Source organism: Pinus tabuliformis, chromosome 5_1, assembly GCF_031772625.1.
Source record: "Pinus tabuliformis cultivar Carrire ecotype Pingquan chromosome 5_1, CPIR1, whole genome shotgun sequence".
NCBI lineage: Eukaryota > Viridiplantae > Streptophyta > Pinopsida > Pinales > Pinaceae > Pinus > Pinus tabuliformis.
In genome coordinates this window covers 930,258,937-930,274,217 of record NC_142305.1, presented here as the reverse complement: position 1 = coordinate 930,274,217, position 15,281 = coordinate 930,258,937, and the positions used below count along the sequence as shown (strand labels likewise).

The window sequence follows — 15,281 nt, the reverse complement described above, 5'->3', positions numbered from 1 at the left end:
GTTGGGCAACTAACGACCAAGATCTAATCTCGATTAATGACTTAGATCACTTTGACCCCATCAATAGAAGTCTTTAGAGAAAAATTGAATGACCTTGATTAATTAAATTTAATTAACAAACTTCCCTAAGTTAGACTCACGAAATAATTAAATTATTGGCTAACTAATTTAATTAAGGTGTTTCTTATTCTTATCTTGTGAAACATTTTCTGGGTTTTGGATATCTCGTGTTCCTTAGCCTCTTAGACATCCAGAGACAAGAAAACCTATATGTTGCTACCTCAAATTCCAAAAATTAACAGAGACCTGCTAATATTGCAAGAAATTATGACATCTAGAAAAGGCTTGTTGCTAGAAAATCAACACCCTAGAGGAGAAAGTGAAGAACCTTGAGAGAGACGTGCCCATTGAAAGATCAACAAATCTATAGGACTAAACTTTAGAAAGTAGGAAAAAAACTATGTTTTTAGCTAGTGCTCCTTAGTTGTTGCATTCTCACACTTCTCAAAGTGAATGGATAATTGACTTTGGTTGAACCCATCATGTGGCTAAATATGCTTCTTTGTTTTCTTCATTTGGTGAAGCTATGAAAAAAGAAATCTATTCAAAATATAATTATGCACATATTGTTGTTGAGTGTGGCAAGATTAAATGTCAGAATGGTGTGATCACTAATGTGTTTTATGGACTTAGTTTAAGTGCTAATTTGTTGTATGTACCCTGGCTAATTCAGACTAGAAATAAGATTAAATTTTGGGTAGATTAGTTTGTCAAGGGTTCTATTAACCCTATGAAGAGACTATAAGTTTTGTGACTTTCCCAAGAAAGATCCAAGACTGACTACACAACCCAAACCAACCACTGGAGTAAAATTTAACATGAACTTAGGCATCTGAATTTTTGAACTGATGGCAAAACATAGCATGGCTTCTATAACACAAAGTTGTTCTCTTAATGGAGTATGTGAATGGTACATGCTTGGCAAGCATCACTAGGTCATATTTGAAATGGGGAAGACTTAGAGAGCAAAGAGTTGGCTACAACTTTTCCATAGTGAATTATGTTTGCTAAACAAATCATCCAGTTGGTGCAAGGTGTGTTTGACCACACTGATGGCTTTTTTAGGTACACTCGGGCATATCTCTTGAAGAAAAAGAGTCAAATCTTTGAAAAGATCAAGGAATTTAAGGCATTGGCTAAGAAACAATTTAATCAATCTATGAAATGTTTAAGATCATACAATGGAGGAGAATATGTAGGCCAAGATTTTGAAAGTTGTTGTCAAATGGTCTCACTTAACATAGTTTTGTACTTTCCACAACTCAGTGAAATGGCATTGCAAAAAAAATAATAATAGAAATGGCATGTTGTTTGATTCATGTTAAATCTTTTTTAACTAAGTTTTTGGCAAAATCTATGAGATCTTTGATAAAAATGGCATGTTTCCAGATCTCTCTCTCAACTAAGTTTCAGGCAAAAGCTATCCACTACTCAAACTATTTGTTAGCTATAATATCGACTAAAGCTATACAGAATAGGTCTCTAATCAAGAAAGGAGTGGGAGAAAACTCTCAATCAATCATCTTGAAGTCTTTAGATGCATAACATGGGGTTAAATTCTTGAAAGAAGCTAGAAGTGAAGAGTCATGCTTGTATCATAATGGGGTACTCTACGGAGTTTAAGACCTATAGGTTATTTCCCTTGTCAAGTAAGATATTATTTGCAAAAGAGACTTTGCCTTTGATGAATAGACCTTTGAGGTCATTGTATTCAGTTCCTCTTCCAATATGTTGAGTAGTGATCCTATTGAAATCCTACAAACTTTTGGATCCACAAACAAATTTATAGGATTGTCCAATAAATAGTAGACTTTTTTACCTAAACCAACTCATAACAAACCTTCCATGACAAAGTTGACCACAAGTTTTGGAACTTTTGTTCAATCCAATAATAGTAATCTTGGTACAAGAACACCTTCAACAAAGGGGATTTGTCTTTTTGGATAAGCAAGCAAGAGAATTGAAGTTGTTGGAGTCGATCCATGAGATATCAATGACTTAAGAAACTAGAAGTGAAAAACAATTTAATAGTGTTTCTCTAATAACACGTGTTAGACATATGTGATACAAACACATGTAGACGCACATGGTCAACTTGAATGAGAGAAGTCATGGCTAATAAATATCATTCCTTGATGACAAATGACACATAAGAATCAATTCTTCAATTGTAAGGAAAGAATGTTGTGAAGTATCAATGTGTCTAAAAGACCAAATTTACCTTTGAAAGTAGTATTGAAAGACACAAGACTTGTTTTGTAGCAAAAGGTTTTTCGAAACAAGAAGCATTGACTATATAGAAACCCTTTCCCCTATTGCAAACATGAACTATGCTGCATTGATTCATTCACTTGTTCATATTTGGATGGGAGGAACATCGTATTGATTTCAAAATTACTTGTCGATATGGTGATCTATTTAAAGAGATTTATATGGAGCAACTCCCTTGATTTGAAAATGATGGTAGTCTTGTTTATCAATTGAAAAAAATCCTTGCATATTACGAAAAAGGTCTAAGGGCATCATATTAGAAGATTAATCATTTTTCCTTGATCTCAATTTCGAACACTATGAAACAAATCACAATGTATATATATTACATGTTGATGGTGAAAGATTGATTATTACATTGCATATCAATGAGTTGATCATTACTGGAAACAAAGTTGATTTGATTTTGAGTTTGATGAAACAATTAGTAGATACATTTGAAATGACTAACCTTGGTCTAATTGCATTTTTTTTAGCATCCAAGTCTTGTGAATGGATTATGATATCTTATTTCTCAACCTCAATATGTGTGAAACCTTTTAGAAAAGTTCATAATGGAACATTGTAAACCATTTGCTACACCTTGCCAATGAGGAGTGAAATTAACTTAGTGCGATTCTCTAAAAGTTAATGCTATACATTATTGATAGTATGTTCATAGCTTTATCAATTCAACTCACAATTGACATGATATTTGTTGAACAATGTAACTAGGTTCGGTCTTCATAATTGTATTTATCAAAAGAAAGAAAAATAAATTTATTATTATTATTATGACTTATTAAAACATAAGTTTCATGCTTGGGTCATCATGTTTTAGGTCAAAGTTCCCATTGAGGACTTCTAGGTTTTGTCTTGAGTCATTAGAGTCATTTTCTATTTAAAGAGACCCTTCTTGGGCTTTTGAATCATGTAAAAAGAATTATTATTGAGTAAAATAAGCCATTCGTCACCTCCACACCAAGTCGGCCCTTACCTGATCAAGTCAGCCTACATAAGGGTAATTTGAACTCTAGAAAATGGTATATATACAAGTAGTTCGATTCATTTGGAAGACACACTCACACACAAGTTCCATGTCAAGAAGAGGCAGCAAAAAAAGTGTGAAGTTGCAAAAGGAGGAGATTTGTTGGAGAAGAAAAAAGGAAGCTTTTGGATTGTTTCTCTCTCACACGTGTGGATTTACTGAGCTATTTACTAGATCGAAATTCTACTATTGGGAAGGTCGAAGTTTTTTTGCTGAGTCGAAGTTCTACTAGCTAGAAGTTTTGAATTTTCCTGGTCGAAGTTTTGCTGCTGGGAAGGTCAAAGTTCTGTTGCTAGGGAAGTCGAAAGTCTGCTGCCACTAGATTGAAGTGCTAGGTCGAAGTTGTTGTTGGAAGACTATCTTCTACAAAAGAAAGGAAGGGTTGACTTGGTGATTGGAGGAAGTCTGTGTCTAGGTTAAGGAGTGTTGGATCATTTCGTGAAACTATTAAAGGAAGAGTTGTTGACTGGGTTTTCCCCTAGATAGAGGATTTCCCCTGGTTGTCTGCCTACATTTGGTGTCTTTGATCTTCGTGTTATGGTTTTGATAATTGTTTGATGAACTAAGTTATAAGAAAAACACAAGAAAGTTAATAAGAACATAAGAATATCACAAGTAATTATCAACATAAAGAAAATCTTCCTACCTTTCTAATTTTCCAATGTGGTATCAAAGCTAAGGTGAAGAAGAAAAAGACATCCTGAAGATCTATTGAAAGAAAGATAAGGAGATTTAAGAAGTTTGAATAAGGGTCATCAAGGAAAAGGATCATATAAGAAGTCAAGCCTACTATATTCAAGAGCATGTCTAACTCAATGAAGGGAGGAAATAATTTAGAAGGAGCATCCAATTACAAGGCATGGAAAAAGAGGATAGATCTCATCCTCGAGAAGAATAAAATTTGGATCTAGTTAAAGGAAAAGTAAATAAGTCTACAAATGAGTCAAGTGATGCAGAAAAGGCAAAGTTCAGAGAAACAGAGATATTGGCCATGACCCTAATGGTGGATGGAATAAAGAATAACCTCATCCCATATATATCCAACATAGATTTTGCTCAAGAGATGTATGAGGTATTATCCAAATTATTCACAATCAAGAATCTTGGTTAAATAGCAAGTGTTAAGAATGAACTAAGAACTATAAATATGACAAAGAAAAACATTGTGGCATCATTCTTTGTAAAAATAGCTAGAATCAGAGATGAACTCGAGGCAATCAACGAGATAGTACCTGAAAAGGAGCTTGTAATCGCTACACTTCTAGGATTACCAACATCTTGGAATGTCTTTTCATCGGGTCTCGACAGTTGGAAGGAAACTGTTACATTCGAACAATTATGGAATGCATGCAGTCAAGAAGAAGTCAGAATTTCATTAGTAAGCAACAAAGAGAATGAAGAGGAGAAAGTTTCAAATGCCTATTCCGCTCATCACAAGAACAAAGGAACCTTCAAGAATTCTAAAGGACCTAGAAGCAAGGTAGACCTATCCAAGATTGAATGCTACAATTGTCACAAGATGGGTCACTATAGAAGTGATTGTCTTGAGAATTCGAGAAATAAGAAGAGAGAAAGGGAACATGCAAATGTTGTTGATGAAGGACCACTTAAGAAGAACAAGAAGGAAGAATATTAAGACAAAGACTTATTTGTTAGGGACTCTATCTTTCTACTCTAAAGTTTTGAATTATTTACCTTTATGCTTTGATTTCTAGTACTTGTAGGTTTAACATGATTTGGAAAAACATTGTCGAATTGTTTTGTTAAAGTTATAGGTATCCCTCGATATTGGATCAAGAGGGAGCCCTCACCATTTTTCCAAAGATAAGTATCTTACTCCTTGTATTATCTTTCATACTTGGTTTTCATTTTCTTATCTAGATGTGTTTATACTAGATGCTAATAACATTTATTTTTATATTTTCCTTGTTTAGAAGAAGCTTGTTGATATGCTCAAAGGCTATGGAGAAGATCTCACAAGACAAAGCATTGGAATTGATGTCCTATAAGGTTTGTCTAGAAAACACCTCAAAGGTATGTTTTAGATCATAAGTTGTGTTCTCTACATTACTAACAAGTGTTATGTCTAGGACCTTTGAATCATAGAGATTTTTGTTTGGATGAATAATCATTAGATTGAATCTACCCTCATTAAAAACATCATGTTTGTGGAACCCTAAAAGGTTCTCTGTAAAACCTTAACCTAAGGGTATGTTAATATGAAAACCCTAGTCTACTTAGGGTTATAGATAAAACCTAGAAAATACTATTCTTTTGATATTTGGGGTTTAGATAGTAATGCCATGTTTGAAGTTTTAGTATTGTTATGGAAACCCTAGTCCTTTAGGGTTGGATGGTAATGTATTCCTAGACCTTGAGGTTTTGGAAAATTATGGTTTATGAGCGAAACCCTTATAATATCTAGAGTAAGCTCCTAGGAATGAAACCCTAGGTTTATATGTGTTCGTCTGATCAAAACCCTAGCCTAATCAAGATTGTTATATGCCTGAATTTAAATATATTGATATTTGTGTCTTGGGTTTGTCCAATATATGTTATGATATGTTTGTGCATGATTATCCTAGATATATATATGTGCTAACCTATTTGTTGATAAGTTCTAGGGTTTGTAACTAAACCCTAGTAGAAGTTTGATATTCTAGGATATGGCGATATTGTTTCCATTATGATGATAAAATCTAGGGTTTACAACAAACCCTAGTAGAAGTTGGTCATGTAACCTTAGATTGTGTAGTGATTGGTTTTGATTGTTGACATTTAAGGCTTAGTGTCTCATAGATGGAATCTAGTAGAAGTCTAACATATGAAGTCTAAAATTGTTGGATGCATTGTAGAAATATACTTGTTTTAATTGCTTCTAGGGTTTGCAATATATTAGAGTGTGTCATATCTCTGGAAGAAATATTGAGGTCCTAGATATAATGAGACTTATATCTTGATTGAGTTTTTGATCCGATCTAGGGGTTATAACCTAGCCTGAACAAGAAGTTGAGATTTAAAAGTATGTGTCTCTTGTTGACTATGAACCTAACTAAGTTTAGGTATTTGGTGTCTAAAGCCTGATGTTTCCATTATTGTATGATTCTAATATAGTTAAAATCATGCTTCTATATATGTATTTTAGTCATACTTGTTGTCTAAGTTGTGCAAGTACATAATCTTCAAAATGTTAGAAGATATTTGTAAGTAAAGTTGATTTATTTGATAAGCATGATGAAAGAAGTTATATGAATGATGATCATCAAGATGACTTTAATAAGGAATGAAGCCATGAAATATTCTCCAATGCTATGGAAAAGAAGTTGATCTCCCTAAGTTAAGAGGGAGCATAGATAGAAAGAAAGGGTATATCTCCCAAGTTGAGAGGGAGGGCATATTATAGTCATGATGGATACCTTGAAGAGATTGGAGAATGAATGTTGAGGTGTTGTTGAAAGAAGGAAAGCAAGATCTGGTTGAAGAATATGTTGTTGCATGTGAAGTAGGAAAGGAAGTTGTATGATTGTGGAAACTTCTGTCAAGATTTGGGAAGCCTCTAAGTCCTACTGTGATAAATTGTGAAGCAACATCAAGATGATTGAAAACCCCAAAGGTTTTTGTTTACCTATGAGTATTTGAAAGGTTGTTACTGATTAGGGTTGTGATTGTTCAGGTAAATCTCTCGAAGTTTTGGAAGCATGCTCGATGTTACCGATTTGTTTGATCGGGAGAGATTTGATGTGTTGAGGCATTGTGTGTAATATGCCTAGAAGGACGGCTGGTCAGCCTGTGTGTTGATGTCTAGTTCCTGAAGTAGGGAGGGTGGTGTTGGTCATAGAGATTTGACCTTGCATTATGCACCTAGGTCCATGGGTTGATGGTTAGCAAGTAAGCCTAATGGTACCTTGAGAGGTTGAAAGCTTTAATCCATCTTAGTCTCACTCAGATAGATTGCCCTGGTAAAGAATCTAGTTTGTGGCACTGTAAGTGCCTAAACTCTTCATGTTGTTATGTGCGCGAGTCTAAAAAGTTTGAAGTCCGACAACTCAATCGCATATCGGATGTGGAGGAGGAGTGTTGTAAAGTGAGCCGCGAAGGTGTCGATACCCGATAGCGATAAAGGTGGAACCTCAGAAAGCGAGTTAAGACCGTACTAAGGCGGAAAGGATTGTTTTGTGGCCATTTCCTTTATAATGGTTTATAAGGAATTAGCGCCGATGGAAGGTTTTATATGTTATTTATATACATCCATTTTTAAAAGCCTCGATAAGTATTTAGGGGCCTTAATCATTAGAGGTTGATCACATCGCTAAAAGAATTGGTCTTTGTTCCGACACCGCCGACAGCTCTTCTCCGATGCGATTGTTCGGGGTTCGCAAATCGCACCCTTTTGTGTCTTAAGGCGCCACTTTGTAAACTTCAATCGCCGATGCGAAGTTCCTTCAAGTCTCAAAACTTTGAAGGAAAGAATGATAGGCGTAGAAAGGTTTATTGAACTTAAGCCTCCTTGTAATGTCGGTTGATTAGGCTACGGCCCAACCGTTGATCTATAAAATATTAACTGTTCTAGTTAAACCAAAAAAAAAAGAGGGAGTGTTGAAGAACATAACTAGGTTCGATCTTCATAATTGTATTTATCAAAAGAAAGAAAGAAAAAAATTATTATTATGACTTATTAAAGCATAGGTTTCATGCTTGGGTCATCATGTTTTAGGTCAAAGTCCCCATTGAGGACTTCTAAGTTGTGTCTTGAGTCATTAGAGTCATTTTCCATTTAAAGAGGCCCTTCTTAGGCTTTTGAATCATGTAAAAAGAATTATTATTAAGTAAAATGAATCATTTGTCACCTCCACACCAAGTCGGCCCTTACCTGATCAAGTCAACCTACATAAGAGTAATTCGAACTCTAGAAAATGGTAAATATACAAGCAGTTTGATTAATTTGGAAAACACACTCACACACAAGTTCAATATCAAGAAGAGGTAGCAAAAAAAGTGTGAAGTTGCAAAAGGAGGAGATTTGCTGGAGAAGAAAAATAGAAGCTTTTGGATTGTCTCCCTCTCACGTGTGGATTTACTGAGCTATTTACTGGATTGAAATTCTACTGCTAGGAAGGTCGAAGTTTTGTTGTTGGGTTGAAGTTATGTTGGGTTGAAGTTCTGAATTTGTTGGGTCAAATTTCTACTAATGGAAAGGTCGAAGTTCTGTTGTTGGGGAAGTTGAAAGTCTGTTGCTACTAGATTGAAGTGTTAGGTCGAAGTTGTTGCTGGAAGACTATCATCTGCAAAAGAAATGAAGGATTGACTTGGTGTTTGGAGGAAGTTTGTGTCTAGGTCAAGGAGTTTTGGATCATTTCGTGAAACTAAACGGAATAGTTGTTGACTGGGTTTCCCCTAGATAGGGGTTTTGCCCTAGTTGTCTGCATACATCTAGTGTCTTTGATCTTTGTGTTATGGTTTTGGTAATTGCTTGATGAACTAAGTTAAAAGAAGAACACAAGAAAGTTAATAAGAACATAAAAATATCACAAGTAATTATCAACATAAAGAAAATCTTTCTGATTTTCCAACAATATTTTCTTTGTTGTTAGTGTGATTTCTTAGTTCATGTAGAATTCATGAAAATTTCATCTCAAGGCCATAAAAAGAATTGTTTCTTGCAACCTAAGATCCTTAATGGCTAATTGATACCCTCAAAAGAAAATGAAATAGATGTTTTTATTGAATGTCATTTTTTTCATTTCTCTTAAAACTATATTTTGGAAAATTTGATAGCATTAAGAAGGCATTTGATATGCACCTATCCCCTTGTTTCTTCCTAAATAATTTAAAATGAATTAAAGCATGCACAATTAATTTCTAAAATATAGAGGGCAAAGAAAGCATTGAAATTTTCCTTTAATAAAATCTTAAATCAATATTGTTTAAACCATTTGTCGTAGATGGTTTTTCCTTTACATCTTTTATATTCTTATTCTTCTAAATCTTAATACCTTATGTTATCTCTAGACTAAATACTTAATTTTTCAAATGGTTAAGATTACAACTTCCATGCTATTTACAATAAAACTTTGCAAGTTATTAATTGCAAAATAATAATAATAATAATAAAACATTCAATTTTCTGTATTTAAAATAATCTCATTTGTGTAATTTTAACCAACACTCGGGATCGGGATTATGTTTCTATCTGCATAGTTCTTTATTCTTTACTTGAAATAAGCATCAAGCTCAAAGGAAAGGAAATCAGGATTATGTTTTTATTTGCATAGTTTTTTATCCTTTACTTGAAAAAAGCATCAAGCTCAAAGGAAAGGAAATATAATCAACCAAGGCCAAGAGAATTGAATCTACTCCATGATTTGTTTCTATCTGTATAGTTCTTTATTCTTTACTTGGAATAAGCATCAAGCTCAAACGAAATGAAATATAATCAACCAAGGCCAAGAGGATTGAATCTACTCCATGATTCTTTAGTCGTTACTTTCGTTCCCTCATTTTTTCCATAACCGAAGGCAAGTATCAATTGCTTATTGGATTATAATTGGTTGATTTTCCAATCAAGTAAGTAATAGTATATTTATTAGATTATAATTGGTTGATTTTCCGAATCAAATAAGTAGTAGTATATTTAGTTTTTGTATTGCTTTATTAAATCATTTACATCTTATAACCATACAACTCCACACTAATAGAGGCATTTAAAAAAAATTGTTTTATTTTTTTAAATGAAGAAGGCTTACTCTAAACTATTAGAAACAAGTAAAGAATATATATATATATATGAGGGAGATATTGGCAATTTAACTACAATACGTACTGTAGTGCACAATGTTGAAACATAATTGTGTAAGTGAACCAATGAAATCGAAATGTTATTTTTCATGGGCATTCGTCTCAAAGTCCATTAACACAGAATAAATAGTTTTAAAAGAACTTATCTCACATTACAGGCCACATGGTTTAAATTATGGCTTAATAAAAAATTATATATTCCATCAGATCATAAAGCTTAACAGTAAACCAAAAGATGATGAAGTGCAGAGCTTTGCACTAATTGGAAAACCAGAATGCCACTATGATATAGGTAAGCAAAGGAATAACATGTTGCTTGAACCAGGAGTGATTTTGCCTCAGCTAGATTAATCCAAATCACCACACAGAAATGAATATTTATGAATCCTTTCTTTTGTCAAAACACTTGAATTTTAAATTAATTTAATACAATAAAACAATGTGGTAAAATAACCAAAAATAAATCATAAAATAATGTGTGTTCAGGCATCTGTGTGAGAGATTACGTATAGAGGGTTTATGCACACCATTGAATTCAATATAAATCCTAATAAGAATTTAGCATGCGATTTAAACTCTTGATCTATTCCATAATAATAAATGTTTGAATAATTTCCCAAAAAACATTAATCACATCACAATCATCTGCAATTAAAATAATAGTTATAAAAATAAGTTTAGATAATAGATTTTTAATAACTCAAAAGATATGTTTGAATAATTTCCCAAAAAACATTAATCACATCACAATCATCTGCAATTAAAATAATAGTTATAAAAATAAGTTTAGATAATAGATTTTTAATAACTCAAAAGATTAGTTAATTAATTGATATCAATGCTGCTGCTTCTGTCTGTGTTAGAGATTAGTTCAATTAAATTTTTATCAATGTTAAATATTAGGCTACTTCTGTATTAACAGATGCTCAGTTTGAATTCCTGAAGTGAAACACAATAATTTATATTAATAAGTTTACAAAAATACCATCCATAAATATGAGGAAATATCCCTATCCCTTAAATCTTTTAGTAAATGTCTAAAAAAAATTCTGCGAGAAAAAAACCATAAATCTTATTTATACAAAAAAAACTCAGGTAAGAAAGAAAAGGGGTGTTTACAAGTAAGGCACGGAAATAAAACATGGAAGTGAGGGCATAACAAGAGTCTTCTACTCATTCCTTTCCACCCAAACCCAAGGGTTCTTATTTATTTATTTATGAGCTGCTGTTTACCAAGAACCTTTAACTATCTTTGGTAGTAATTTCAACGTTCAAGTATTGTGGATTCACTAAAGCCTTTATTGCAGGGTTACGTGGAAGAAAAGTCTCCTGCAAGTAATAGACAATGCCACTAATGAAAATTTAACACTTAAAACCAAAATAAACCATGTAAACTTCACAATAAATTCCACCCTCTCAGAATGTCCAGTACAATACAAACCTTCCATTAACATGTAAGACAAGCAAAATGCAACATAGATGCTAAACTCCCGATAAAACCAGATTCTGAAAATAACTTTTTCATATTGTTCACATGCTCACACATCTCCTGTCTGTGTGCATATCTGTATTGAGGGTCAGGGAAGATAAAGAAGTCAGCACAACAATATGGGGTGCAATATTGGAGGCCAATTTTGTGGGCAGTCTTCCATCCATATAAATAATGTGTAGTCCACATAATATTTACAAGCAATCCAAGATGCATCCGGGAAAAAGCCAAACTAAGGAAAATGCAAGTTTGGACATAGTATAGAAAACCAAACATGCCTTTCCAAAGTAAAATATAGCAACTGTTATCAACAGTTGTGTACCATGTCTTCCCATCTAAAGCTGCTTTGCTTCACCGTTGGTTTTTAATTAACTAGAAGTAGCATAACAGTACTTCGAACTAGTGCTTCTCACGTAATACAACCATTCAACCACCATGGGAATCACATTGAAAGGCATAAAATATAATATTAGCAAACAAAAGGATGACAAATACGCATGGACCAGCCTGTTTATGCTCAAAACCCAAACGAAGACAGCCACAAACTAATACGTAGGCTACTCTATAATGAATTAATTGAAAAAAATGCAGAGTTTGCAGGATCAAGAACATTTCAGTTAAAAAGAAGACAAGAAATGCAGCTGAACAGAGAACATCCAACAGCATTTGTTGCACAGTGGACTGCTGACAGAAGCCAAGATCAGACACAATAATACTCAATGAAGTATGTTTTGTAGCCACAGATCTCGGGCACTCTAGCGATATAAAAAGAGGAGAGGCAATATTGCCTCTGAGCCAAGATCATTATCTTCATCGATTGATATCAGTGTTACTAGGAGCAAGCTCCCAGGAATCACTCCCAACCTGAACCATGCTCTGAGCAAGATCATCCAAGGAGCACCCCTAGGAGTGCACTCCCTGGAATTAAGAGCATGCTCCACGGCTCTTTGACATACCCCTTGCCACTATTGGGAGCATGGCACTCTCTAAGACGCTCTCGAACCAAGGAGCATGCTCCCTGTGCACTCCCTAATTTACCCAAATGCTTTCACAGTAAAGGGGAAAAATGAAGTTTTCTTTTATTTTTCTCTTAATGGTGGGACTTAGGGGGGTCTAGGCTTTAGGGCAAAGTCAAGGAAGAAACAAAAAGCACTTCTCCCCTACCATTTTCCTCATTGCATTCATATTTATGTGCTTAAGCTTGTAGTGGGAAGCTTGGTCTTCTTGTTGGTTTTCAAGAAAGGAAAACTTCTGAAAGTTTGGAGGAGAGAATGAAGATTATATCTATAGTTGCAAATAATTAGATAGCTAAAAAGGTGATCCCAAAAACCCATTTTTTATAGCTTCTTGAACATCCTTGTGTTGTTTGCTTGTGGGTTTTTCCTCTTCTCCCACTCTTTCCCATTCTTTCATCTCCCTCATTTTATTGCCGTTTGTTCATCAAAAACTTCAGGAAAATGATTTCTTGTGGTTTATAGTTCCATTTTTCATGCTCATGGTGTTGGTGGGGAATAGGCATGAGAGGGAAAAAGAGGAGAATGGTCATTTTCATAGTGACCCATTATATGAAGATGAGGAAGGTTTGGAAGAGGATGAAGTGGCAACGAAGGTGGCAAAACTTCATTCACACCCTTGTAGAGGTTTGTGGCAGAACTTGAAGGGGGAAGGGGGTGGGACCACTGAATTTCTATGTAAGCATGATTGTTATCAAGGAAAACTTTATACCAGTTCATTTACCCATGTCAGAAGGCATCATTGTGGGGTATTAGAGAGTGACGAGAATAAGGCAGCCATTGGGATCTCAATTTGCCCTAAGGTATCAAAGGAAGAAAGACAAATATATATCAAGATAGAGGATGCTGCACAAAGAATGCATGGTAAAAAACAAAAGGTTCAATATGATGCATCATCTGATTTGATGGCAACAAATCTGCATCCCCTCATGCTAGTGGGAACCTCAAGGCATGCATGGAATGGATCTAAAAGAACAATAACAGATTTCCTTAATATTGGTGTAAAGGATGACTAGTGCAAATATTGGTGGTCATGTTGGAAGGTCCTCAGATATAGGAAAGAACTAAAGAAGTGCCTATGTACATCAAAAATGATTTACAACTCAATGACTACACACCACAATCAGAAATAAGAATTGCCTTCTAGAGCAGGACCAAACATATACCTTTATGATGGGAATGCCATCGTAGCAACAAGAAAATCAAGGAAAGAAGATCAAATGGGAAAAGTTACACCATTTTTTCAAGGAGAACTACCTTCCAAACACTGCGACAATCACAAGGTCAAAGAAAAACATGATGATTGAATATAGATATAACAGTTATATTATTGTATACAGTGTGGAATAGATTTAAATTAATAATAAATAAGTCACACTTATTGTAAGTTGCTTGCACAATAAAAGAGAGTTGTCTCTTCACCCACATACACATATCATGTTGCCTCTATGTCGTTTTCCTAGGGTTCTCCAAACGCACAACTAGGATTCATGCCCTAGTTGCTTTTCCCTCTCATTCATGTCCTCTTTGGATGCTCAACCTTGTACCGACTCTAGTCATCTTCCAATCTCCAGTTTTCCCCCTTGATCCAAGATACCAAAACCCTCCAATAACCCATTGATTTTTCCTCCCTCATGCCCATCCATGCACATTGTCTCCTTGATGGCATTAAAGACTACTGCAACCAATCCTCCTTTGACACTGCTTTCATCCGCACTTGGGATCGCCCCCCAAATAAGATCCACAACCCTCCTTGAGCAATATCTCCCAAATATGCATCTCAATTGTCTAGGGAACATGGGCTTTCCTACAAAGCCGCCCTCCTTGATGATGATCAATTAGAATGGACCTCAATTGTTTCCCAAACCCCAAGGGTATGTATAATATCAAAAGCTCCTCCTTCTTGATGGCATTAGACATGTTAGATCAATCCAAATACTTCCAAGAAAATGGCCTTGTATGCAAATTCAATGACCTCTAGCTGAAACTAGCAAATCTTCACAAATGGATCTCAACTTGGAAGCTAGAAATCAAGGAAGAAACATTATTTATCCTTATGCAAAATGGTTCTTCATTGTTAAATTTGATCTATCAGAAGATAGAGATCGCATCCTCAAAACATGTCCTTGGATTGGGGTAAATCAGGTTTATGCATGAAGACTTGGTTCCCAACCTATGATCTAGTGATGAACACTTTATCTTCCTCCTATTGAGGTTAGACTCTACCCAACCTTCCCTCCAATTCTAGGGTGTTGATTCACTATAGGACATTGAAAATGCCCTAGGAAAACTCCACTATGTGCAATATAAACAAGGAGGCCTGTAACCACTTATGCTAGATTATGTATGGACATGGACTTTAACAAAGGCTTTTTGATACAGATCAAGCTAGTTGCCAAAGATAACCCCTAGACTCAACCTCTTGGATATGAACGAGTTGCCTTCTTGTTACAACCTACTTTGAAATAGGCCATATAGTAGCCCTCGTGCAAACTTAAAAAATAATGCCAACCTAGAAGACCCTCCAAGAAACTGACTTGTTGAGAGTGGACATTGGAGGAGCACCATCTCATGTGCAAGGATCTCACTCCTTTAATTCATGAAGTGGACCAATAAGATTTGTAGG

General features: G+C 34.7%; 1 protein-coding gene across 3 annotated transcripts in view; it reads right to left on the bottom strand.

Annotated features, from left to right (window-relative positions):
• The window catches only part of LOC149167833 (acetyltransferase At1g77540-like), a 125,920-nt gene that overhangs the window by 103,934 nt on the left and 6,705 nt on the right, over positions 1–15,281 (bottom strand). Inside the window, exon 2 of one of the 3 annotated variants that reach the window (XM_089433182.1) lies at positions 11,094–11,482. The exons of the other annotated variants lie outside the window; for them this stretch is intronic. Within the exon in view, the coding sequence (XP_089289308.1) occupies positions 11,396–11,482 (87 nt within the window). The 3' untranslated portion in view covers positions 11,094–11,395. Of the gene's footprint in view, positions 1–11,093; positions 11,483–15,281 lie in introns of those variants that run through there. 3 annotated transcript variants of the gene reach the window in all.